Consider the following 25,086-nt stretch of genomic DNA (forward strand, 5'->3'; position numbering starts at 1 on the left):
TTTTCAAGAGTTTCCAAAACAAGTAAAATTAGCTAACCTCAATGAACCCAAAAATACCTTAAAATAAGTATAGTCTCACTAATAACAACTGTACTACTATATAAGTACGTATTTTCTATTGTTTCATTGAAAATAAAACAGCAAAGTCATTTGGCTGTCATCTGTTTTAATATGGGACACAATTGTGTCAAAGTCATGATTTTTTTTTTTTTTTACATGCTTGAAATAAGAAATGATTACTCTAAAAAAGTAGTTTTATACTTGTGAGTTTTGATGACACAGCTTTGCAACACTTGATATTCTAGTTTCAAGCATGTTTTACTCAATATAGGTCATCAAATCTCAGCAACAAGCTGTAATATCTTACTGAGATCATTTTGGACCAAAACCCTTAAAACAAGTAAAACACTCAAACATAAAATCTGCTTAGTGAGAAGAATGATCTTATCAGACAGAAAAAAAGCAAATATCACCCTTATTTGAGATATTTAATCTTACTTAGATTTCAGTTTTTGCAGTGCACTGCAAAAAGTCAGTGTTCAAAAACAAGAAAAAAAAATACAAAAATTAGGGGTATTTTATTTGAAATAAGCAAAATTATCTACCAATAGAACAAGAACATGTGGCTTGTCAAGACTTTCCAAAAAAAGTAAAATTAGCTAACCTCAATGAACCCAAAAATACCTTAAAATAAGTATTTTCTCACTAATAACAAGTGTACTACTATATGAGTACATATTTTCTATTGTTTCATTGAAAATAAAACAGCAAAGTCATTTGGCTGTCATCTGTTTTAATATGAGACACAATTGTGTCAAAGTCATGATTTTTTTTTTTACATGCTTGAAATAATACATTATTACTTTAAAAAAGTAGTTGTATACTTGCGAGTGTTGATGACACAGCTTTGCAACACTTGATATTCTAGTTTCAAGCATGTTTTACTCAATATAGGTCATCAAATCTCAGCAACAAGCTGTAATATCTTACTGAGATCATTTAGGACCAAAACCCTTAAAACAAGTAAAACACTCAAACATAAAATCTGCTTAGTGAGAAGAATGATCTTATCAGACAGAAAATAAGCAAATATCACCCTTATTTGAGATATTCTATCTTACTTAGATTTCAGTTTTTGCAGTGCACTGCAAAAAGTCAGTGTTCAAAAACAAGAAAAAAAATACAAAAATGAGGGGTATTTTATTTGAAATAAGCAAAATTATCTGCCAATAGAACAAGAAAATGTGGCGTGTCAAGACTTTCCAAAACAAGTAAAATTAGCTAACCTCAATGAACCCAAAAATACCTTAAAATAAGTATATTCTCACTAATAACAACTGCACTACTATATAAGTACGTATTTTCTATTGTTTCATTGAAAATAAAACAGAAAAGTCCATTTGGCTGTCATCTGTTTTAATATGAGACACAATTGTGTCAAAGTCCTGATTAATTTTTTTTACATGCTTGAAATAAGAAATGATTACTTTAAAAAAGTAGTTTTATACTTGTGAGTGTTGATGACACAGCTTTGCAACACTTGATATTCTAGTTTCAAGCATGTTTTACTCAATATAGGTCATCAAATCTCAGCAACAAGCTGTAATATCTTACTGAGATCATTTTGGACCAAAACACTTAAAAAGAGTAAAACACTAACATGAAATCTGCTTAGTGAGAAGAATGATCTTATCAGACAGAAAATAAGCAAATATCACCCTTATTTGAGATATTTAATCTTACTTAGATTTCAGTTTTTGCAGTGCAAGAATTGATTGCAATAAGAAACGTATGTTCAATTTATCGTAAGATTTTCTGTTAAATAAACTCAATAATTACTTTTTTGTGGTCCACTTTATTTTAAAAAGTATCAAAAACAAAATACTGGTGTCGGGACAACAGGACTACTCATCTTCATCCGCCAAGTTAGTAAGTCTGTGAAGATACACAAAAGCTTTATTTTTTTCTTCCAGCCGGGCGTAATAAGCCGCACTTGACATTTTGACGCCAATCCTGTGATATGATCCTAAAGATTTGATGAAAATATCACATCCTCCCACTGACGCCTCGCTTTGGGGTCTGCTTTACATCCCAGGCCCCTCCACGGCAAATTAAGCGATTGCTCGATCTCGACGGGATTACTGTAACCTTCTCGACTAAATACGGTGTTCTATACGTTTTAGCTAATTAATGTCACCGCCAGGAAGAGGGTAAAAAAAAAAAGACATGAGGTGATTGAAGAAGTTGTTATTGTTTCGGGGAGAGGCAACTTGAACACTACAAAAACTGAAATCTAAGTAAGATGAAATATCTCAAATAAGGGTGATATTTGCTTATTTTCTGTCTGATAAGATTATTCTTCTCACTAAGCAGATTTTATGTTATAGAGTGTTTTACTTGTTTTAAGGGTTTTGGTCCTAAATGATCTCAGTAAGATATTACAGCTTGTTGCTGAGATTTGATGATCTATATTGAGTAAAACATGCTTGAAACTAGAATATCAAGTGTTGCAAAGCTGTGTCATCAACAAGTATAAAACTACTTTTTTAAAGTAATAATTTCTTACTTCAAGCATGAAAAAAAAAATCATAATGCCGAGCGCATATCATTATGTCAAGATAATGGCACTAGCATTTACTTAATTTAAGAATATTGTTCAACATATTAAGCAAAAATGTCTCTTTTTTTTTCTCTATCAAGAAAAGTGCACTTGTTATTAGTGAGAATACACTTATTTTAAGTAGGGATGTCCGATAATGGCTTTTTGCCGATATCCGATATTCCGATATTGTCCAACTTTTTAATTACCGATACCGATATCAACCGATATATACAGTTGTGGAATTAACACATTATTACGCCTACCGTATTTTTCGGAGTATAAGTCGCACCGGAGTATAAGTCGCACCTGCCGAAAATGCATAATAAAAAGGAAAAAAATATATAAGTCGCACTGAAGCCCGGCCAAACTATGAAAAAAACTGCGACTTATAGTCCGAAAAATACGGTAATTTGGACAACCAGGTATGGTGAAGATAAGGTCCTTTTTAAAAAAAAAAAAAAATAAATAAAATAAGATAAATAAATTAAAAATATTTTCTTGAATAAAAAAGAAAGTAAAACAATATAAAAACAGTTACATTGAAACTAGTAATTAATGAAAATGAGTAATATCCGTATCATATCAGATGTGAAGAAGTTGACCCTTCAACAAAACCATACACACATCCGAAAAATAATTTGAAGAAAAAATAGATTTTTAGTAGGGATGTCCGATAATGGCTTTTTGCAGATAACCGATATTCCGATATTGTCCAACTCTTTAATTACCGATACCGATATCAACCGATATATACAGTCGTGGAATTAACACATTATTATGCCTAATTTGGACGACCAGGTATGGTGAAGATAAGGTACTTTTAAAAAAAATTAATAAAATAAGATAAATAAATGAAAAACATTTTCTTGAATAAAAAAGAAAGTAAAACAATATAAAAACAGTTACATTGAAACAAGTAATTAATAAAAATGATTAAAATTAACTGTTAAAGGTTAGTACTATTAGTGGACCAGCAGCACGCACAATCATGTGTGCTTACGGACTGTATCCCTTGTAGACTGTATTGATATATATTGATATATAATGTAGGAACCAGAATATTAATAACAGAAAGAAACAACCCTTTTGTGTGAATGAGTGTGAATGAGTGTAAATGGGGGAGTAAGTTTTTTTTGGGTTGATGCACTTATTGTACGTGTATCTTGTGTTTTTTATGTTGATTTAATAAAAAAAAATAAAAAAATAAAAATAAAACGATAATAAAAAAACGATACCGATAATTTTCGATATTACATTTTAACACATTTATCGGCCGATAATATCGGCAGGTCGATATTATCGGACATCTCTAATTTTAAGGTATTTTTGGGTTCATTGAGGTTAGCTAATTTTACTTGTTTTGGAAAGTCTTGACAAGCCGAATTTTCTTGTTCTATTGGCAGATAATTTTGCTTAGTTCAAATCAAACACCCCTAATGATCTCTGGAAAAACTAAATATCCTTGTCCCCTCCCAATATGGTTTTCGTAAAAAAAGCACCACCTGTACGGCTATACTCGACCTCTTGGAAAAGGTCAATGACTGTATTGAAGAAGGAAAATGCGGTATTGGCATTTTTTTGGATCTATCCAAGGCCTTTGACACAAAAGACTTTGAGATCTTATTGTATAAGCTATATCACTATGGTGTCAGAGGGGTACCTCTCGATTGGTTCCGCTCTTACCTATACGGAAGGCAGCAATGTGTATGCGTCAATGATCACAATTCACCCTGTATGACCATAAATGATGGGGTTCCCCAGGGATCCATCTTTGGGCCTCTCCTTTTTATCCTATACATAAATGATTTTGTAAACTCCTCCGAAACTTTTCATAAAATAATTTTTGCTGACGATACAAATTTGTTTACCTCACACAGGAGCCTACACGATCTACAAGTAACTGTCAATTCAGAGCTTGTGAAAGTGGATTCCTGGTTCAAATGCAATAAGCTCTCACTTAATGTAAATAAAACAAATTTGATTCTATTTCGTTCTAATAAAAACCCGGACAAATACTGAGCACTGCCATATCAACATCAATGGGCAGGAAATACAGAGAGTGTACTCCGCAAAATTCCTGGGGGTCATCATTGACGAATGCCTCAATTTCAAATGTCACATTAGCCATCTGTTAAACAAATTATCCAAATATGTTGGCCTGTTCTTTCACCTTCGTCATTATCTTCCTCTTTATGCTCTACTCACCCTATATAAAACTCTCTTTGAACCACATCTAAACTACTGTAATGTCATCTGGTGTAACACCTTCCCTACCTACCTTCACAAATTAGAATCCATGCAAAAGAAAATCATACGGGCCCTGTCATGGTCCAAGTTTAATGCCCCCACTCGACATCTATTCCATAATTATCATCTCTTAAGACTGACAGAGTTCAATATTTATCAAAATGCTTGTTTAACCTATCAAGTCATTTACAGGCTGAATCTTAGGCTCTGTAGCTTGGTTCCTATCTACCATCCCCAGCATGCCCACAACACTCGTAACTTAGATCTGATATCAGGTAAACATCGTTTACTGGATTGTACCGCTCAAAGTGTTGTATGCAGGGGACCAAAGATTTGGAACCGGCTTAATGAGAGCCTCAAGATGCTGTATCCATTGTCCAACTTCAAAAAAACCCTGAAAACTTACCTATTAACCACCTATATTTAATGCCTCATGTGGGGTAGACTACTGTTGGGTTTTGTATGGTTGAATGAATGTACGTATGTATGTGTATGCTTGCCATAGTACTATTATCTTGTGTTAATCATATAGCGTTGTTTTTTTTGTTTTTTTGTTGTTGTGCTTGCTACCATGTTTCATCATTCCATGTATATACTGTCCTCTGGACCCCCTGTCAAAAGCTTCTTCTAGCTTATTTGGGGGACCCTTTCACGTACCAACATCTTTAAATGATGATATTCACTACTATTATATTATATATTCGCAGCCGAGTGTGAAGCGACTGGGATGAGAATCAGCACCTCCAAGTCCGAGTCCATGGTTCTCGCCCGGAAAAGGGTGGAATGCCATCTTCGGGTTGGGGAGGAGACCCTGACCCAAGTGGAGGAGTTCAAGTACCTCGGAGTCTTGTTCACGAGTGAGGGAAGAGTGGATCGTGAGATCGACAGGCGGATCGGTGCGGCATCTTCAGTAATGCGGACGCTGTATCGATCCGTTGTTGTGAAGAAGGAGCTGAGCCGGAAGGCAAAGCTCTCAATTTACCGGTCGATCTACGTTCCCATCCTCACCTATGGTCATGAGCTTTGGGTTATGACCGAAAGGACAAGATCACGGGTACAAGCGGCCGAAATGAGTTTCCTCCGCCGGGTGGCAGGGCTCTCCCTTAGAGATAGGGTGAGAAGCTCTGTCATCCGGGGGGAGCTCAAAGTAAAGCCGCTGCTCCTCCACATCGAGAGGAGCCAGATGAGGTGGTTCGGGCATCTGGTCAGGATGCCACCCGATCGCATCCCTCGGGAGGTGTTCAGGGCACGTCCGACCGGTAGGAGGCCACGGGGAAGACCCAGGACACGCTGGGAAGACTATGTCTCCCGGCTGGCCTGGGAACGCCTCGGGGTCCCACAGGAAGAGCTGGACGAAGTGGCTGGGGAGAGGGAAGTCTGGGCTTCCCTGCTTAGGCTGCTGCCCCCGCGACCCGACCTCGGATAAGCGGAAGAAGATGGATGGATGGATGGATATTCACTACTATTGTAATTTTTATATGGTATTGTGAATAAACTAAATTTTTGTAAAATGTTTTCTTGTTTTTGAACACTGACTTTTTGCAGTGAAAGCAGCACTTAGATAGATGAGATGAAGGTGCAAGGTAGAGAGGAGGCATTTGGTCCAGAGAAGGGAGGGGAGGCGTGCTCCCGTGAGGTTAATGACGCAGCGCTGCCTCAAGAGGGAGGATGGGATTCTTTGATCAGACTTGTTCCAACAGATTAACTGGGCGAGTTGGCGGGATCAAAGCACACGGCTGATTTACCACGGCGGCGAACGAGGGGCGAGTGGACGCTCGCGATCGGTTAGCGACGTCCGCCTTGAGTGGGCAAACACAAGACATAAGGGGAAAGGAGTTGGAATACAGTGCATTAAAGTTAAAGTACCAATGATTGTCACACACACACTAGGTGTGGCGAAATTATTCTCAGCATTTGACACATCGCCCTTGATCACCCCCTGGGAGGTGAGGGGAGCAGTGAGCAGCAACAGTGGCCGCGCTCGGGAATCATTTTTGGTGATTTAACCCCCAATTCCAACACTTGATGCTGAGTGTCAAGCAGGGAGGTAATGGGTAGGGCTTTGACCACCACACGATTCCATTGTTGGGAGGTGACGATTCGACGCAATGCGGGCATTGGAAACAGGAGTTAAGAACCTTTTGAGAAAGAGTCTTCTTTCCCCATTTTTAACAAATTTACTAAAGGAAAAAAGTTTAAACCAACACAGAAAGTCCAGCATGAGAGTTGTATCAACAGTTTTGAGGAATTCCCTTCAATGAACCGCAGCCGACAGCACTCGTGCAGCCCCAGACTGTGACGCTAGCACAGACCTGTGCAAACTAAAGTTAAAGTTAAAGTTAAAGTACCAATGATTGTCTCACACACACACTAGGTGTGGCGAAATTATTCTCTGCATTTGACCCATCACCCTTGATCACCCCCTGGGAGGTGAGGGGAGCAGTGAGCAGCAGCGGTGGCCACGCCTGGGAATCAATTTTGTTGATTTAACCCCCAATTCCAACCCTTGATGCTGAGTGCCAAGCAGGGAGGTAATGGGTCCCATTTTTATAGTCTTTGGTATGACTTGGCCAGCTTAACGGTTGAAGTTTAGCCACAAGTGTGTATATGTGTGATTTAAAAGACAAGTTCTCATCAAAGTACTTATACCATTTCAAATTCAACCTGATGAGCAGTTCATATATTATTTTTTTAGAGTGTTCAATAGCAATCGTTTACCAGTTGAAAATGACACCACCTTAGGTTTTTTTTGCATTTAGCCGAGTCAGCTGGCACTGAACAACATCAAAAGCTGACTGCAGTTAAGCTGTTCAATCTTATATATTATATATATATTTTTTAGAGATGTCCGATAATGGCTTTTTTGCCGATATCCGATATTCCGATATTGTCCAACTCTTAATTACCGCTTCCGATATCAACCGATACCGATATATACAGTGGTGGAATTAACACATTATTATGCCTAATTTTGTTGTGATGCCCCGCTGGATGCATTAAACAATGTAACAAGGTTTTCCAAAAATAAATCAACTCAAGTTATGGAAAAAAATGCCAACATGGCACTGCCATATTTATTATTGAAGTCACAAAGTGCATTATTTCTTTTTAACATGCCTCAAAACAGCAGCTTGGAATTTGGGACATGAGCATGAGGAGGTTGAGGTGGGCGGGATTGGGGGGGGGGGGGGGGCGGGGGGGGATAGGGTAGCGTCCCGGAAGAGTTAGTGCTGCAAGGGGTTCTGGGTATTTGTTCTGTTGTGTTTATGTTGTGTTACGGTGCGGATGTTCTCCCGAAATGTGCTTGTCATTCTTGTTTGGTGTGGGTTCACAGTGTGGCGCATATTTGTGACAGTGTTACAGTTGTTTATACGGCCACCCTCAGTGTGACCTGTATTGCTGTTGACCAAGTATGCCTTGCATCATGAAAAGCTGCATATATCATGTGACTGGGCAGGCATGCAAAGGCGGTGCCTTTAAGGTCTATTGGCGCTCTGTACCTCTCCCTACGTGCGTGTGCACAATGGTTTTGTAAAAAGTCATCAATTGTACTTTTTGAAACCGATACCGATCATTTCCGATAATACATTTTAAAGCATTTATCGGCCAATAATATCGGCAGTCCGATATTATCGGACATCCCTGGTTCTTGAAATATCGTAATGATTCGTGAAAGTTTATACGGCCACCCTCAGTGTGACCTGTATGGCTGTTGACCAAGTATGCGAAGGATTCGCTTGTATGTGTGTGAAAAGCCGTAGATATTATGTGACTGGGCCGGCACGCCAAGGCAGTGCTTTTAAGGTTTATTGGCGCTTTGTACTTCTCCCTACGTCCGTGTACCACTCCATACAGCGTCGTTTTAAAGTCATAAATTTTACTTTTTGAAACAGATACCGATAATTTCCGATATTACATTTTAAAGCATTTATCAGCCGATAATATCGGCAGTCCGATATTATCGGACATCTCTAATTTTTTCAGATCTTTGAGATAGAAACTGTAGCTATTATGATGTGCTGTGATGCTTTTAAATTACCATAAGTCTTGAACTTGGTTGGAATCTGCGCTCTTACATGATAAATGGGTTATACTGGTATAGCGCTTTTCTACCTTCAAGGTACTCAAAGCGCTTTGACACTATTTCCACATTCACACACTGATGGCGGGAGCTGCCATGCAAGGCGCTAACCACGACCCATCAGGAGCAAGGGTGAGACGCTGGGGATCGAACCAGGAACCCTCAGGTTGCTGGCATGGCCACTCTCCCAACAGCGCCATGCTGTTACCATATACTAGTCACTATGGTAATGTAAGTCACAGCAGCTCAAACCAGGCACCAAGCAGTGTGGGTGGGGAGCGTTTCCACAGAGTGTTGCCAGAGCGGCCGGTCTGAAATGCGAGTGTCAGGGACAGACGCGAAAGGAGATTTTTACAACAAAGTTCTAAAGCTTAGTGGTATATCAGATACATCAGATTGTAGGTGGGTTTATTTTTTACCCTTTGCGTTAATATTTCGTTGTGTTTGTTGCATTTTTGTTGCGTTTCGCTTGATTGTAAATTGACGTTCATATGTTGTCAATATTCAGTGTTTTATCCTTCATAGTTAATATTGTAAATCCCACATTCTTTATGTTCATGTACATTCTCAGTGTCTCATTCAGTAAAAAAAAAAAAAAAAGTTTCATTCCGTTTTTTTCAGGCGGTCTTTCATAACGTTTTTAGCATTCAATCAGACATTATTGTGAGGTTTTGTATTAATGTTCCTAAAAATTAGATATACCGAGTCAAAATAGTTGCCCAGGCCTGCTCTATACATATGACATTCCATTTATTCAGATGTATGCGGGCGTGGACACGGTCGTTTGTACACATGAAAAAGGCCACAAAACAACTGGCTGGCAAGTTAACACGATTAATGGAAGAAGTGGGAAAATGGTTAAAGGGGAACATTATCACCAGACCTATGTAAGCGTCAATATACAGGTAAAAGCCAGTAAATTAGAATATTTTGAAAAACTTGATTTATTTCAGTAATTGCATTCAAAAGGTGTAACTTGTACATTATATTTATTCATTGCACACAGACTGATGCATTCAAATGTTTATTTAATTTAATACATGGCACCCCAAACCATCACTGATGGTGGAAACTTTACACTAGACTTCAGGCAATGTGGATCCTGTGCCTCTCCTGTCTTCCTCCAGACTCTGGGACCTCGATTTCCAAAGGAAATGCAAAATTTGCATGGTTGGGTGATGGTTTGGGGTGCCATGTCATCTGCTGGTGTCGGTCCACTCTGTTTCCTGAGATCCAGGGTCAACGCAGCCGTCTACCAGCAAGTTTTAGAGCACTTCATGCTTCCTGCTGCTGACCTGCTCTATGGAGATGGAGATTTCAAGTTCCAACAGGACTTGGCGCCTGCACACAGCGCAAAATCTACCCGTGCCTGGTTTACGGACCATGGTATTTCTGTTCTAAATTGGCCCGCCAACTCCCCTGACCTTAGCCCCATAGAAAATCTGTGGGGTATTGTGAAAAAGAAGATGCAGAATGCCAGACCCAAAAACGCAGAAGAGTTGAAGGCCACTATCAGAGCAACCTGAGCTCTCATAACACCTGAGCAGTGCCAGAAACTCATCGACTCCATGCCACGCCGCATTAACGCAGTAATTGAGGCAAAAGGAGCTCCAACCAAGTATTGAGTATTGTACATGCTCATATTTTTCATTTTCATACTTTTCAGTTGGCCAACATTTCTAAAAATCCCTTTTTTGTATTAGCCTTAAGTAATATTCTAATTTTGTGACACGGAATTTTGGATTTTCATTTGTTGCCACTTCAAATCATCAAAATTAAATGAAATAAACATTTGAATGCATCAGTCTGTGTGCAATGAATAAATATAATGTACAAGTTACACCTTTTGAATGCAATTACTGAAATAAATCAAGTTTTTCAAAATATTCTAATTTACTGGCTTTTACCTGTATACCTTGATGTTGCAGAAAAAAGACCATATTTTTTTTAACCGATTTCCGAACTCTAAATGGGTGAATTTTGGCGAATTAAACGCCTTTCTAATATTCGCTCTCGGAGCGATGACGTCACTACGTGACGTCAGATCGGGAAGCAATCCGCCATTTTCTCAACCACCGAGTCAAATCAGCTCTGTTATTTTCCGTTTTTTTCGACTGTTTTCCGTACCTTGGAGACATCATACCTCGTTGGTGTGTTGTCGGAGGGTGTAACAACACGAACAGGGACGTATTCAAGTTGCACCAGTGGCCCAAAGATGCGAAAGTGGCAAGAAATTGGACGTTTGTTCCGCACACTTTACCGACGAAAGCTATGCTACGACAGAGATGGCAAGAATGTGTGGATATCCTGCGACACTCAAAGCAGATGCATTTCCAACGATAAAGTCAAAGAAATCTGCCGCCAGACCCCCATTGAATCTGCCGGAGTGTGTGAGCAATTCAGGGACAAAGGACCTCGGTAGCACGGCAAGCAATGGCGGCAGTTTGTTCCCGCAGACGAGCGAGCTAAACCCCCTGGATGTCTTGGCTCACACCGTCCCTTATGCCACCGAAGATGATCAAGAGAAGAATATCGACCCTAGCTTCCCTGGCCTGCTGACATCAACTCCAAAACTGGACAGATGAGCTTTCAGGAAAAGAGCGCGGATGAGGGTATGTCTACAGAATATATTAATTGATGAAAATTGGGCTGTCTGCACTCTCAAAGTGCATGTTGTTGCCAAATGTATTTCATATGCTGTAAACCTAGTTCATAATTGTTAGTTTCCTTTAATGCCAAACAAACACATACCAATCGTTGGTTAGAAGGCGATCGCCGAATTCGTCCTCGCTTTCTCCCGTGTCGCTGGCTGTCATGTCGTTTTTGTCGGTTTCGCTTGCATACGGTTCAAACCGATATGGCTCAATAGCTTCAGTTTCTTCTTCAATTTCATTTTCGCTACCTGCCTCCACACTACAACCATCCGTTTCAGTACATGCGTAATCTGTTGAATCGCTTAAGCCGCTGAAATCCGAGTTTGAATCCGAGCTAATGTCGCTATAGCTTGCTGTTCTATGCGCCATGTTTGTTTGTGTTGGCTTCACTATGTGACGTCACAGGAAAATGGACGGGTGTATATAACGATGGTTAAAATCAGGCACTTTGAAGCTTTTTTTTTTTTAGGGATATTGCGTGATGGGTAAAATTTTGAAAAAAACTTCGAAAAATATAATAAGCCACTGGGAACTGATTTTTAATGGTTTTAACCATTCTGAAATTGTGATAATGTTCCCCTTTAAACAAATTTTACCTCACCCTAAACTCCAAGAAAACTGCGATAATGTATTTTTCCTTCGAACCAAAACACATAAATTAACCTAATGTAGCAGTTAACGCAACACATATTGATAATGTTTTTTTTGTGTTTTTTTTTTTTAATCCTGGTGTTATTTTGGTACTGGTACCAAAATGTATTTCGATACTTTTCGGTACTTTGATACTTTTCTAAATAAAGGGCACCACAAAAGAATTGCGTTATTTGCTTCATTTTAACACAAAATCTTACGGTACATTAAACACATGTTTCTTAAATAAAATAGTGAACATACTAGACAACTTGTCTTTTAGTAGTAAGTAAACAAACAAAGGCTCCTAATTTAGTCTGCTGACATATGCAGTAACATATTGTGGCATTTTCCATTCTTTTAATTTGTCAAAATTACAAAGGACAAGTGGTAGAAAATGGATTATTAACCTGCGTGCTCGTTTACTGTTAATATCTGTATTTCTCTTTTAACATGTTCTAGCTACACTTCTGTTAAAATGTAATAATCACTTATTTGTCTGTTTAGATACTTTACATTAGTTTTGGATGATACCACAAATTTGGGTATCAATCCGATACCAAGTAGTTACAGGATCATACATTGGTCATATTCAAAGTCCTCGTGTGTACTGGGATATATTTCCCGAGTTTATAAACATAATATAAATTTTTTTTTTAAACGAAAGAAGGTTTTGTGATGCTAAAATATATTAATATAATCATAGTAATATCGACTATATAAAGTACTATCTATCTATTGTTGCGTTTTGGACCAGTTGTTCCTCCCAGGGAATTCAAGTCACAAGTCGCTCCCAAGCTCTTTACGACACTTAAAGCTGAGTAGAAAAACCACCAGAGACAGAATAGGTATTTTGTAATATATTTGCAAAGCTTTGCATATACATTGAGACCAGTCCAGCATAGAACATTCAATTGCGTCGCCAAGATGGTCTGCCCCCCCCGAAAAACCCTCTCCCCTCTTAAGTCCCTGGCAGTCATGTCTCTCGAGCCAAAACAAATGCCCATTATCTCTCTTTCTAACATTCCTCATTCAAGGTTAAGCACACAGTTTTGCAGACAAGACAAAAGACCACAATTGGAAGAAAAACACTAGCTGTTTTGTAATATGATTATGAAATAAAAAGAAGTAACACTTAAATTCGGATATATGTAAATATCTGCCTCCGAAACTATCTATCTATCTAAATACGCTCCTGTACTTGGTATCATTACAGTGGATGTCATGGCATTTGTTTACATTGTGACGCGGGTGAGCTACGGTGTGTAGTGAAGCATGTTTAGCTATTCCTCGTCCTGCAGGGATGATACTTGTAAGAACTTACTTTATTCGTCGCCATGGAGGCGAGGATTAGTGATTTAGAAGTAGCTAAAACACTGCAGACTTCGGAGGGACTTTTGCCGCTAGCTAGCTAGCCATGTCTTAAAACACCTCTCCCTGAGGGCGTTTCAGTGTTAACTTCACCTTTATCGTTAGTTTTTAAGCTAAAATGCATCCGTTCTCCCTTTTCTGTCCACACACTGTGTCTGTTTGTAAGTACTCTGTGATTGTGCGCTGCCGAACATGCTCCTCTGCTCGTAAACCAGCAATGACCATTACTTTTTAGAGGCGGTATAGTACCAAATATGATTCGCGGTACTATACTAATACCGGTATACCATACAACCAATACTACTTGGTGTTACATTAGATCCCTGTTAAGTAAACAATTGTATGTTCACAGTGACCTTTTTGGGATTTCAGCAACACCATAACTCAAACCTTAGTAAAAATAGTAATAGTAAACATAGTAAAAATATCCAAAAGGAAAGGCAACATTTTATTATAATTGAAATAATTTATAATGTACTTTATTGTTATTATAATAACAATGTCATTTTTCATGTGTCATTCGTCACCATTGTTCTTCTTCTATTTGTCTTTCCTGCGGTGAATGGATTTGTCCTGACAAAACCACACATTAAAGTACAATAATAATAGTTTTAATTTCAACGCTTCAGCTGCTGTGTACCAACTGAGTCATTCTTGTTTTACGAGGCACTCTCGAACTGAAACACGTTTTTCTCCCCGCTTTCATGCTTGAGTAGACTTTACGAGTAAAGCTTCAGGTGTTATGGAGGAACGTAAGCACATAACTTGTATCCTTTAATAGTCCATACTACCCGCCGAGAAAAAAAAAAAAAAAAATACACAAAATCCCACGGCAATGTTTCCCCTAAGTGCCCTCTTAAATTCCAATAATTTCTACATCTTCGTGTCCTACATTTAACCTCCCAGGAAGAAGGTAGCACGAGTGCTTCTCATTGCTGATTACCGCTGAGCACCAAAGGGGAGAACATTGCAGATGTCTTCATCACTCTCCTCCTTATTCTACTTTTACTCTTCATCACATCACACTTTAGTCAGCCATGGAGTTCAGCATCATTTTTCATCTTGACCTTTTTTTTTTTTTTTTTTTTACAAATCTCCGCTCTACAGTGTGGGCCAATACATTATTGATTTTAGTCAATGGCTGTTCCATATTAATAATAACGTCAGAACAGCTAACACCCAACAAGGTCATTACTTAAAGGATGAATTATTCAATGCAGGATTCCATAATAGAGCTAATAACTGACAGTATCTGTAAATGTTTATATATCACTTACTTATATATATATATATATATATATATATATATATATATATACATATATATATATATATATTTTTTTTTATTATTATTATTTTTTTAAATAGACAGTGCTGCTAAAATCTAAAAATCTGAAATAAAATTTAACAATAACAATACTATTGAACATAATGATAGAGATAACAGTTTTACACATTTCCCAATATTTTTCTTTGCATTGAGTGATGCAAATAAATATAACAAAATGTAGCCATAAAACAATAACAAGAAGTTTAATAATACTACGACTACAATATTAATAATAATATTAATAATACAATATTTTTACAATATTGTATTTATTTTTAAAATTAAATATGGTAACACTTTACAAAATTATAATAATAATAATAATTCTTACATTATTTAATTTTCTCAGTATTGTTGATGATAGTAAATCAATTCAAATTAGGGATGTCCCATAATATCGGCCGACATTATCGGCCGATAAATGCGTTAAAATGTAATATCGGAAATGAACGGTATCGTTTGTTTTTTTATCGGCATCGTTTTTTTTGTTGTTTTTTTTAATGTTAAATCAACATAAAAAACACGAGATACACTTACAATTAGTGCACCAACCCAAAAAAAAAAACCTCCCCCATTTACACTCATTCACACTCTTTCATATATTGTTTTACTTTATTTTTTATTCAAGAAAATGTTTTTAATTTATTTATCTTATTTTATTATTATTTTTTAAAAAGTACCTTATCTTCACCATACCTGGTTGTCCAAATTAGGCATAATAATATGTGTTAATTCCACGACTGCATATATCTGTTGATTTCGGTATCGGTTGATATCGGTATTGGTGATTAAAGAGTTGGACAATATCGGAATATCGGATATCAGCAAAAAGCCATTATCGAACATCCCTAATTAAAATCGAGTGAAATAACTACTATTATTAATAATTAATAAATATTGATCAATAAATAATCTTACAGTATTTAATTTAATATTTTTTTTCCATGCTTTCTAACACGACAAAATTGAACATAAATTGAAAACAATAATAAGGATTTTATTATCTCCTTAATTTTTGCACGGTGCTTCGTGTTGCTACTAAATATGATCGGATGTAGCAAAATATCACTATGACAACAACTACTACTCTAATATATTAATAGTATTAATATAATTTTTTAATAACATTTTCTGTTTTTTTTTTTAATTATGTGAGCTTCTATTGAATATATACTCAAATCTAGCAAAATAATAATCTTGACATTTAATATTTTTTATGTTGCCGGCCTTAAACAATTCAAGTGTAGTTAAAGAACATTACTACTACTAATAATTATTATTATTAATAACTAATTAACCCAGGGGGTGATCAACGGTGATGGGTCAAATGCAGAGAATAATTTCGCCACACCTAGTGTGTGTGTGACAATCATTGGTACTTTAACTTTACCTTAATAAATAAATAATGTTAAAGTTTTGTATTCTATTTAAACTTTTTAAATTATTTTTAAACATGATACAATCGAACATATAATTAAAAACAAAAATGATAATACTTTTATTTTTTCCTTAATTTCTGCATCGAGGCATAGTGTTGCAACTAAATATGATCAAATCTAGCAAAATAACTAAAGTACTTCTACTATTGATAGTTACCGTATTTACTTTTTTTTTTTAAGTCGCATTTAGCCATGATTCTGCCACTAAGCATGATGAAATGTAACGTACGAAATAGATGTATAGGAATACAACTGCTTTGAGGATATACAGTACAGGCCAAAAGATTGTACACACCTTCGTCATTCAATGTGTTTTCTTTATTTTCATGACTATTTACATTGTAGATTGTCACTGTAGGCATCAAAACTGTGAATGAACACATGTGGAGTGAATTGAAAACATGTTTTATATTCTAGTTTCTTCAAAATAGCCACCCTTTGCTCTGATTACTGTTTTGCACACTCTTGGCATTCTCTCGATGAGGTAGTCACCTGAAATGGTTTTCACTTCACAGGTGGAAGAATCATGGCTAAATGCAACTTAAAAAAAAAGAAGTAAATACAGTAACTATCAATACTAGAAGTAGTTTTGTTATTTTGCTAGATTTGATCATATTTAGTTGCAGTTAATAATGAAAAAAACAAAAATGTAATTTTTGTTTATACGTATATGTTCGATTGTATCATGTTTAAAAATAATGAAAACAAGTTTAAATAAAATACAAAACTTAAAAACGATTTATTTATAATTAGTTATTATTAGGGATGTCCGATAATGGCTTTTTGCCGATATTTGATATTCCGATATTGTCCAACTCTTTAATTACCGATACCGATATCAACCGATACCAATATCAACCGATATATACAGTCGTGGAATTAACACATTATTATGCCTAATTTGGACAACCAGGTATGGTGAAGATAAGGTACTTTTAAAAAAAAATCAATACATTAAAATAAGATAAATTAAAAACATTTTCTTGAATAAAAAAGAAAGTAAAGCAATATAAAAACAGTTACATAGAAACTAGTAATTAATGAAAATTAGTAAAATTAACTGTTAAAGGTTAGTACTATTAGTGGACCAGCAGCACGCACAATCATGTGTGCTTACGGACTGTATCCCTTGCAGATTGTATTGATATATATTGATATATAATGTAGGAACCAGAATATTAATAACAGAAAGAAACAACCCTTTTGTGTGAATGAGTGTGAATGAGTGTAAATGGGGGAGGGAGGTTTTTTTGGGTTGGTACACTAATTGTAAGTGTATCTTGTGTTTATGTTGATTTAATAAAAAAAAATTAAAAAAAATTAAAAAAATTAAAAAAAACGATACCAATAATAAAAAAAAACAATACCGATAATTTCCAATATTACATTTTAACGCATTTATCGACATCTCTAGTTTTTATTAATAATTATTATTAGTCGTAATGTTCTTTCACTAGACTTGAATTTGTTTAAGCCCGGCAACAAAAAAATAAATAAATACAAATTATTTTGCAAAATTTTAGTATATATTCAATAGAAGCTCAAGTAATTAAAAAAAAAACTGCAAATGTAATATAATTGTTTATGTTAATATTATTCTGAGTAGTAGTAGTGTTATTTTGATGGATTCGATCATATTTAGTAGCAACACGAAGCACGGTGCAAAAATGAGGGCGAAAATACAATTGTTTTTATTATCATTATTGTTTTCAATCTTATGTTCAATTTTGTCGTGTTAGAAATCATGGAAAAAAAATATAAAATCAAACACCGTAAGACTATTTATTGATCAATATTTATTGAAGTACATAACTCCACATGTGTTCATTCATAGTTGTGATGCCTTCAGTGACAATCTACAAGGTAAATAGTCATGAAAAGAAAGAAAAGGCATTGAATGAGGAGAAGGTGTGTCCAAACTTTAGGCCTGTACTGTACATTCCCAGAAGTTACAGATAAAAATGAGAAAAATAATAACTGGGGTTGATAATTAGTCAATCACAGCATATCATAGCAATCCCTTAATGTAAGATTATTTATTTTTTTTGTCTATAAAAAATACAGTCATGTGTGCTTACGGACTGTATCCCTGCAGACTGTATTGATATATATTGATATATAAAGTAGGAACCAGAAATATTAATAACAGAAAGAAACAACCCTTTTGTGTGAATGAGTATAAATGGGGGAGGGAGGTTTTTTGGGTTGGTGCACTAATTAGGGACCGCAATGTCCCTTTGGGACAGAGGACCCTATTGTATTTGTAAGGTTTTATTATTATTATTCCGCCGCCTCTTTGAGCTGTAATTTGACCCCCTTAACATGCTTCACAACTCACCAAATTTGACACATACATCAGGACTGGCAAAAATTGCCATCTAATCAAAAAACAAACTTTAAAGCTCAAAATTGCACTCCAGCGCCCCCTAGGAAAAAAACAGACAAAACTGCCTGTAACTTCCAGTACGAATGTCGTAAAGACATGAAACAAAAACCTCTATGTAGGTCTCACTTAGACCTAGATTTCATACATCACCAAAACAGGAAGTTTGCAAATCCCCTTTCAAAACAAAAGTTTTGTAAAAACAGTCACCTTGCCTCTTTTAGCTGTAATTTGACCCCCTTAACATACTTCAAAACTCACCAAACTGGACACACACATCGGGACTGGCGAAAATTGCGATCTAATAAAAAAAGCAAACCCCAAAACTCAAAATTGCGCTCTAGCGCCCCCCTAGGAATAAATCACAGACAAAACTGCTCCTAGGAAGAAAACACAGACAAAACTGCCTGTAACTTCCAGTAGGAATGTCGTAGAGACATGAAACAAAAACCTCTATGTAGGTCTCACTTAGACCTAGATTTCATACATCAACTTTATTCAGCAAAAATCAACAGGAAGTTTGCAAATCCCCCTTCAAAACAAAAGTTTTGTAAAAACAGTCACCTTTGCCTCTTTTAGCTGTAATTTGACCCCCTTAACATACTTCAAAACTCACCAAACTGGACACACACATCAGGACTGGCGAAAATTGCGATCTAATAAAAAAAGCAAACCCCAAAACTCAAAATTGCGCTCTAGCGCCCCCCTAGGAATAAATCACAGACAAAACTGCTCCTAGGAAGAAAAAACAGACAAAACAGCCTGCAACTTCCAGTAAGAATGTCGTAGAGACATGAAACAAAAACCTCTATGTAGGTCTCACTTAGACCTAGATTTCATACATCAACTTTCTTCAGCAAAAATCAACAGGAAGTTTGCAAATCCCCCTTAAAAAAAAAAGTTTTGTAAAAACAGTCACCTTTGCCTCTTTGAGCTGTAATTTGACCCCCTTAACATGCTTCAAAACTCACCAAATTTGACACATACATCAGGACTGGCAAACATTGTCATCTAATCAAAAAACAAACTTTAAAGCTCAAAATTGCGCTCTAGCGCCCCCTAGGAAGAAAACAGACAAAATTGCCTGTAACTTCCAGTACGAATGTCGTAGAGACATGAAACAAAAACTCTATGTAGGTCTCACTTAGACCTAGATTTCATACATCAACTTTCTTCAGCAAAAATCAACAGGAAGTTTGCAAATCCCCCTTAAAAACAAAAGTTTTGTAAAAACAGTCACCTTTGCCTCTTTGAGCTGTAATTTGACCCCCTTAACATGCTTCAAAACTCACCAAATTTGACACATACATCAGGACTGGCAAAAATTGCCATCTAATCAAAAAACAAACTTTAAAGCTCAAAATTGCACTCCAGCGCCCCCTAGGAAGAAAACAGACAAAACTGCCTGTAACTTCCAGTACGAATGTTGTAGAGACATGAAACAAAAACCTCTATGTAGGTCTCACTTAGACCTAGATTTCATACATCAACTTTCTTCAGCAAAAATCAACAGGAAGTTTGCAAATCCCCCTTAAAAACAAAAGTTTTGTAAAAACAGTCACCTTTGCCTCTTTGAGCTGTAATTTGACCCCCTTAACATACTTCAAAACTCACCAAACTGGACACATACATCAGGACTGGCAAAAATTGCCATCTAATCAAAAAACAAACTTTAAAGCTCAAAATTGCACTCCAGCGCCCCCTAGGAAGAAAACAGACAAAACTGCCTGTAACTTCCAGTACGAATGTTGTAGAGACATGAAACAAAAACCTCTATGTAGGTCTCACTTAGACCTAGATTTCATACATCAACTTTCTTCAGCAAAAATCAACAGGAAGTTTGCAAATCCCCCTTAAAAACAAAAGTTTTGTAAAAACAGGCACCTTTGCCTCTTTTAGCTGTAATTTGACCCCCTTAACATACTTCAAAACTCACCAAACTGGACACACACATCAGGACTGGCGAAAATTGCGATCTAATAAAAAAAGCAAACCCCAAAACTCAAAATTGCGCTCTAACGCCCCCCTAGGAATAAATCACAGACAAAACTGCTCCTAGGAAGAAAACACAGACAAAACGGCCTGTAACTTCCAGTAAGAATGTTGTAGAGACATGAAACAAAAACCTCTATGTAGGTCTCACTTAGACCTAGATTTCATACATCAACTTTCTTCAGCAAAAATCAACAGGAAGTTTGCAAATCCCCCTTCAAAACAAAAGTTTTGTAAAAACAGTCACCTTTGCCTCTTTTAGCTGTAATTTGACCCCCTTAACATACTTCAAAACTCACCAAACTGGACACACACATCAGGACTGGCGAAAATTGCGATCTAATAAAAAAAGCAAACCCCAAAACTCAAAATTGCGCTCTAGCGCCCCCCTAGGAATAAATCACAGACAAAACTGCTCCTAGGAAGAAAACACAGACAAAACCGCCTGTAACTTCCAGTACAAATGTCGTAGAGACATGAAACAAAAACCTCTATGTAGGTCTCACTTAGACCTAGATTTCATACATCAACTTTCTTCAGCAAAAATCAACAGGAAGTTTGCAAATACCCCTTCAAAACAAAAGTTTTGTAAAAACAGTCACCTTTGCCTCTTTTAGCTGTAATTTGACCCCCTTAACATACTTCAAAACTCACCAAACTGGACACACACATCAGGACTGGCAAAAATTGCGATCTAATAAAAAAAGCAAACCCCAAAACTCAAAATTGCGCTCTAGCGCCCCCCTAGGAATAAATCACAGACAAAACTGCTCCTAGGAAGAAAACACAGACAAAACTGCCTGTAACTTCCAGTAAGAATGTTGTAGAGACATGAAACAAAAACCTCTATGTAGGTCTCACTTAGACCTACATTTCATACATCAACTTTCTTCAGCAAAAATCAACAGGAAGTTTGCAAATCCCCCTTAAAAACAAAAGTTTTGTAAAAACAGTCACCTTTGCCTCTTTGAGCTGTAATTTGACCCCCTTAACATGCTTCAAAACTCACCAAATTTGACACATACATCAGGACTGGCAAAAATTGCCATCTAATCAAAAAACAAACTTTAAAGCTCAAAATTGCACTCCAGCGCCCCCTAGGAAGAAAACAGACACAACTGCCTGTAACTTCCAGTACGAATGTCGTAGAGACATGAAACAAAAACCTCTATGTAGGTCTCACTTAGACCTACATTTCATACATCAACTTTCTTCAGCAAAAATCAACAGGAAGTTTGCAAATCCCCCTTCAAAACAAAAGTTTTGTAAAAACAGTCACCTTTGCCTCTTTTAGCTGTAATTTGACCCCCTTAACATACTTAAAAACTCACCAAACTGGACACACACATCAGGACTGGCGAAAATTGCGATCTAATAAAAAAAGCAAACCCCAAAACTCAAAATTGCGCTCTAGCGCCCCCCTAGGAATAAATCACAGACAAAAAATGCTCCTAGGAAGAAAACACAGACAAAACTGCATGTAACTTCCAGTAAGAATGTTGTAGAGACATGAAACAAAAACCTCTATGTAGGTCTCACTTAGACCTACATTTCATACATCAACTCTCTTCAGCAAAAATCAACAGGAAGTTTGCAAATCCCCCTTAAAAACAAAAGTTTTGTAAAAACAGGCACCTTTGCCTCTTTTAGCTGTAATTTGACCCCCTTAACATACTTCAAAACTCACCAAACTGGACACACACATCAGGACTGGCGAAAATCGCGATCTAATAAAAAATGCAAACCCCAAAACTCAAAATTGCGCTCTGGCGCCCCCCTAGGAATAAATCACAGACAAAACTGCTCCTAGGAAGGAAAAACAGACAAAACAGCCTGCAACTTCCAGTAAGAATGTTGTAGAGACATGAAACAAAAACCTCTCTGTAGGTCTCACTTAGACCTAGATTTCATACATCAACTTTCTTCAGCAAAAATCAACAGGAAGTTTGCAAATCCCCCTTCAAACAAAAGTTTTGTAAAAACAGTCACCTTTGCCTCTTTTAGCTGTAATTTGACCCCCTTAACATACTTCAAAACTCACCAAACTGGACACACACACATCAGGACTGGCGAAAATTGCGATCTAATAAAAAAAGCAAACCCCAAAACTCAAAATTGCGCTCTAGCGCCCCCCTAGGAATAAATCACAGACAAAACTGCTCCTAGGAAGAAAACACAGACAAAACTGCCTGTAACTTCCAGTACGAATGTCGTAGAGACATGAAACAAAAACCTCTATGTAGGTCTCACTTAGACCTAGATTTCATACATCAATTTTCTTCAGCAAAAATCAACAGGAAGTTTGCAAATCCCCCTTAAAAAAAAAAGTTTTGTAAAAACAGTCACCTTTGCCTCTTTGAGCTGTAATTTGACCCCCTTAACATGCTTCAAAACTCACCAAACTGAACACACACATCAGGACTGGCGAAAATTGCGATCTAATAAAAAAAGCAAACCCCAAAACTCAAAATTGCGCTCTAACGCCCCCCTAGGAATAAATCACAGACAAAACTGCTCCTAGGAAGAAAACACAGACAAAACTGCCTGTAACTTCCAGTAGGAATGTCGTAGAGACATGAAACAAAAACCTCTATGTAGGTCTCACTTAGACCTAGATTTCATACATCAACTTTATTCAGCAAAAATCAACAGGAAGTTTGCAAATACCCCTTCAAAACAAAAGTTTTGTAAAAACAGTCACCTTTGCCTCTTTTAGCTGTAATTTGACCCCCTTAACATACTTCAAAACTCACCAAACTGGACACACACATCAGGACTGGCATTAGAATCAGAATCAGAATCAGAATCAGCTTTATTGTCATTACGCAAGGTAACGAGATTGAGGCCATTCCATACAGTGCGATGTGTGCATGCTAGAAAAACAATGTGCAAATATATAAAAATATAAAAAATGTAGAAGTGCAATGAATATGGTGTGAAATGAATATATACATGAAAAAAAAATTAATTGCGATCTAATAAAAAAAGCAAACCCCAAAACTCAAAATTACGCTCTAGCGCCCCCCTAGGAATAAATCACAGACAAAACTGCTCCTAGGAAGAAAACACAGACAAAACTGCCTGTAACTTCCAGTAGGAATGTCGTAGAGACATGAACCTCTATGTAGGTCTCACTTAGACCTACATTTCATAAATTGACAACCCCCAGCAAAAATCAACAGGAAGTTTGCAATTCCCCCTTCAAAGCAAAAGTTTTGTAAAAACCGGTCACCTTTTTTCAAACATTATCTCCTCTGAGCGCGTTTGTCGTGTCGGCTTCAAACCAGCACAGGAGAGAGATTGAACCCTTCTGATTAAAAGTTGACAAAAGAGTTTTAATTACTGCTCCGGTTTGGATTTTATGTGCCGTCAAAGTCGGTCCCGTCCATCGCTGCTTGCAGCTTTAATTGTAAGTGTATCTTATGTTTTTTATGTTGATTTAATAAAAATATTTTATTTTTTTATTTTTTTTAAATTATTTTTTTATTTTTTTTTATTTCTTGTGCGGCCCGTTACCAATTGGTTGGGGACCACTGGTGTAGATGACTTTCAAGCAATATAATTAGATGTCATTTTCCCCAGAGGGAACAACAAAAATGACTTTGATCTGTCCCAGGGTCAAACTGTTGCTGTCATTAAACATTTACAAGGCTCCGCTGTAAAGATAACATGAATAAACGTTACCTTTTCATGCTCGGCTCTCAGCGCCGACACGATTTCGGATGTTTTGGTGTCAGACAGGTGTTGCAACATTACCTCACGCTGTCGTCTAGATAATGGATGAGGCGAGAAGTTTTGTTGTTGTTTTTTTTTCTCCCCCCCCCAAGAAGCTGCCATAATTACTGCTCTCGGGCGAGCGTTCAGAGTTGAGAGAATTAGCGAGACTCACCCTTGTTTAACGCCTCGGTTCTTGCTCACGTCGATGGTGGTGATGGAATGCTTGGCGCCCGACAGGACCTCCCACTCCACCTTCCACTGGGCGTTCTTCGACTTGGTCTGGATCAGGTTCACCCCTTTCTTGGCCTTCACCCTGCAAGAGAAAGACGGGTCAATTTTATTGCAGGAAATGATTTATGTCCGGGGTCGGAGGTGTGCGGCCTCTCCGTGTGTGGGCGGGTCGCCACCCCCTCTTCCCCCGCGCATTGCGTCACGGCGAAAGCAATTCCGCAGATGAATCAATAAGTGAGATGAATGGAGATGGCAGCCGGGAGATAAATAAGAGCAGAAGGCTCGGACTCGCCCGGGTCAGAGTGGGTGGAATCAAATCTACAAAGCTCGCTTCTCGTCTCCGCCGGCCCTTTTACAGGATGTTGTTATCAAGCACTGACTCCTGGACGTCACCAAAGTACATTCCTAG

The 25,086-nt window shown here is 37.1% G+C and overlaps 1 protein-coding gene across 2 annotated transcripts in view; it reads right to left on the reverse strand.

The window, feature by feature from the left end:
• Positions 1–25,086, reverse strand: part of tmem132e (transmembrane protein 132E) — a 1,169,142-nt gene that overhangs the window by 166,074 nt on the left and 977,982 nt on the right. For both annotated transcript variants that reach the window (XM_061962728.2, XM_061962727.2), the window contains exon 3: positions 24,619–24,759. In XM_061962728.2, coding sequence (XP_061818712.2) covers positions 24,619–24,759 — 141 coding nt within the window. The remainder of the gene's footprint in view (positions 1–24,618; positions 24,760–25,086) is intronic.

This window comes from Nerophis lumbriciformis, linkage group LG09 (genome assembly GCF_033978685.3).
Source record: "Nerophis lumbriciformis linkage group LG09, RoL_Nlum_v2.1, whole genome shotgun sequence".
In the NCBI taxonomy this organism is placed as follows: domain Eukaryota; kingdom Metazoa; phylum Chordata; class Actinopteri; order Syngnathiformes; family Syngnathidae; genus Nerophis; species Nerophis lumbriciformis.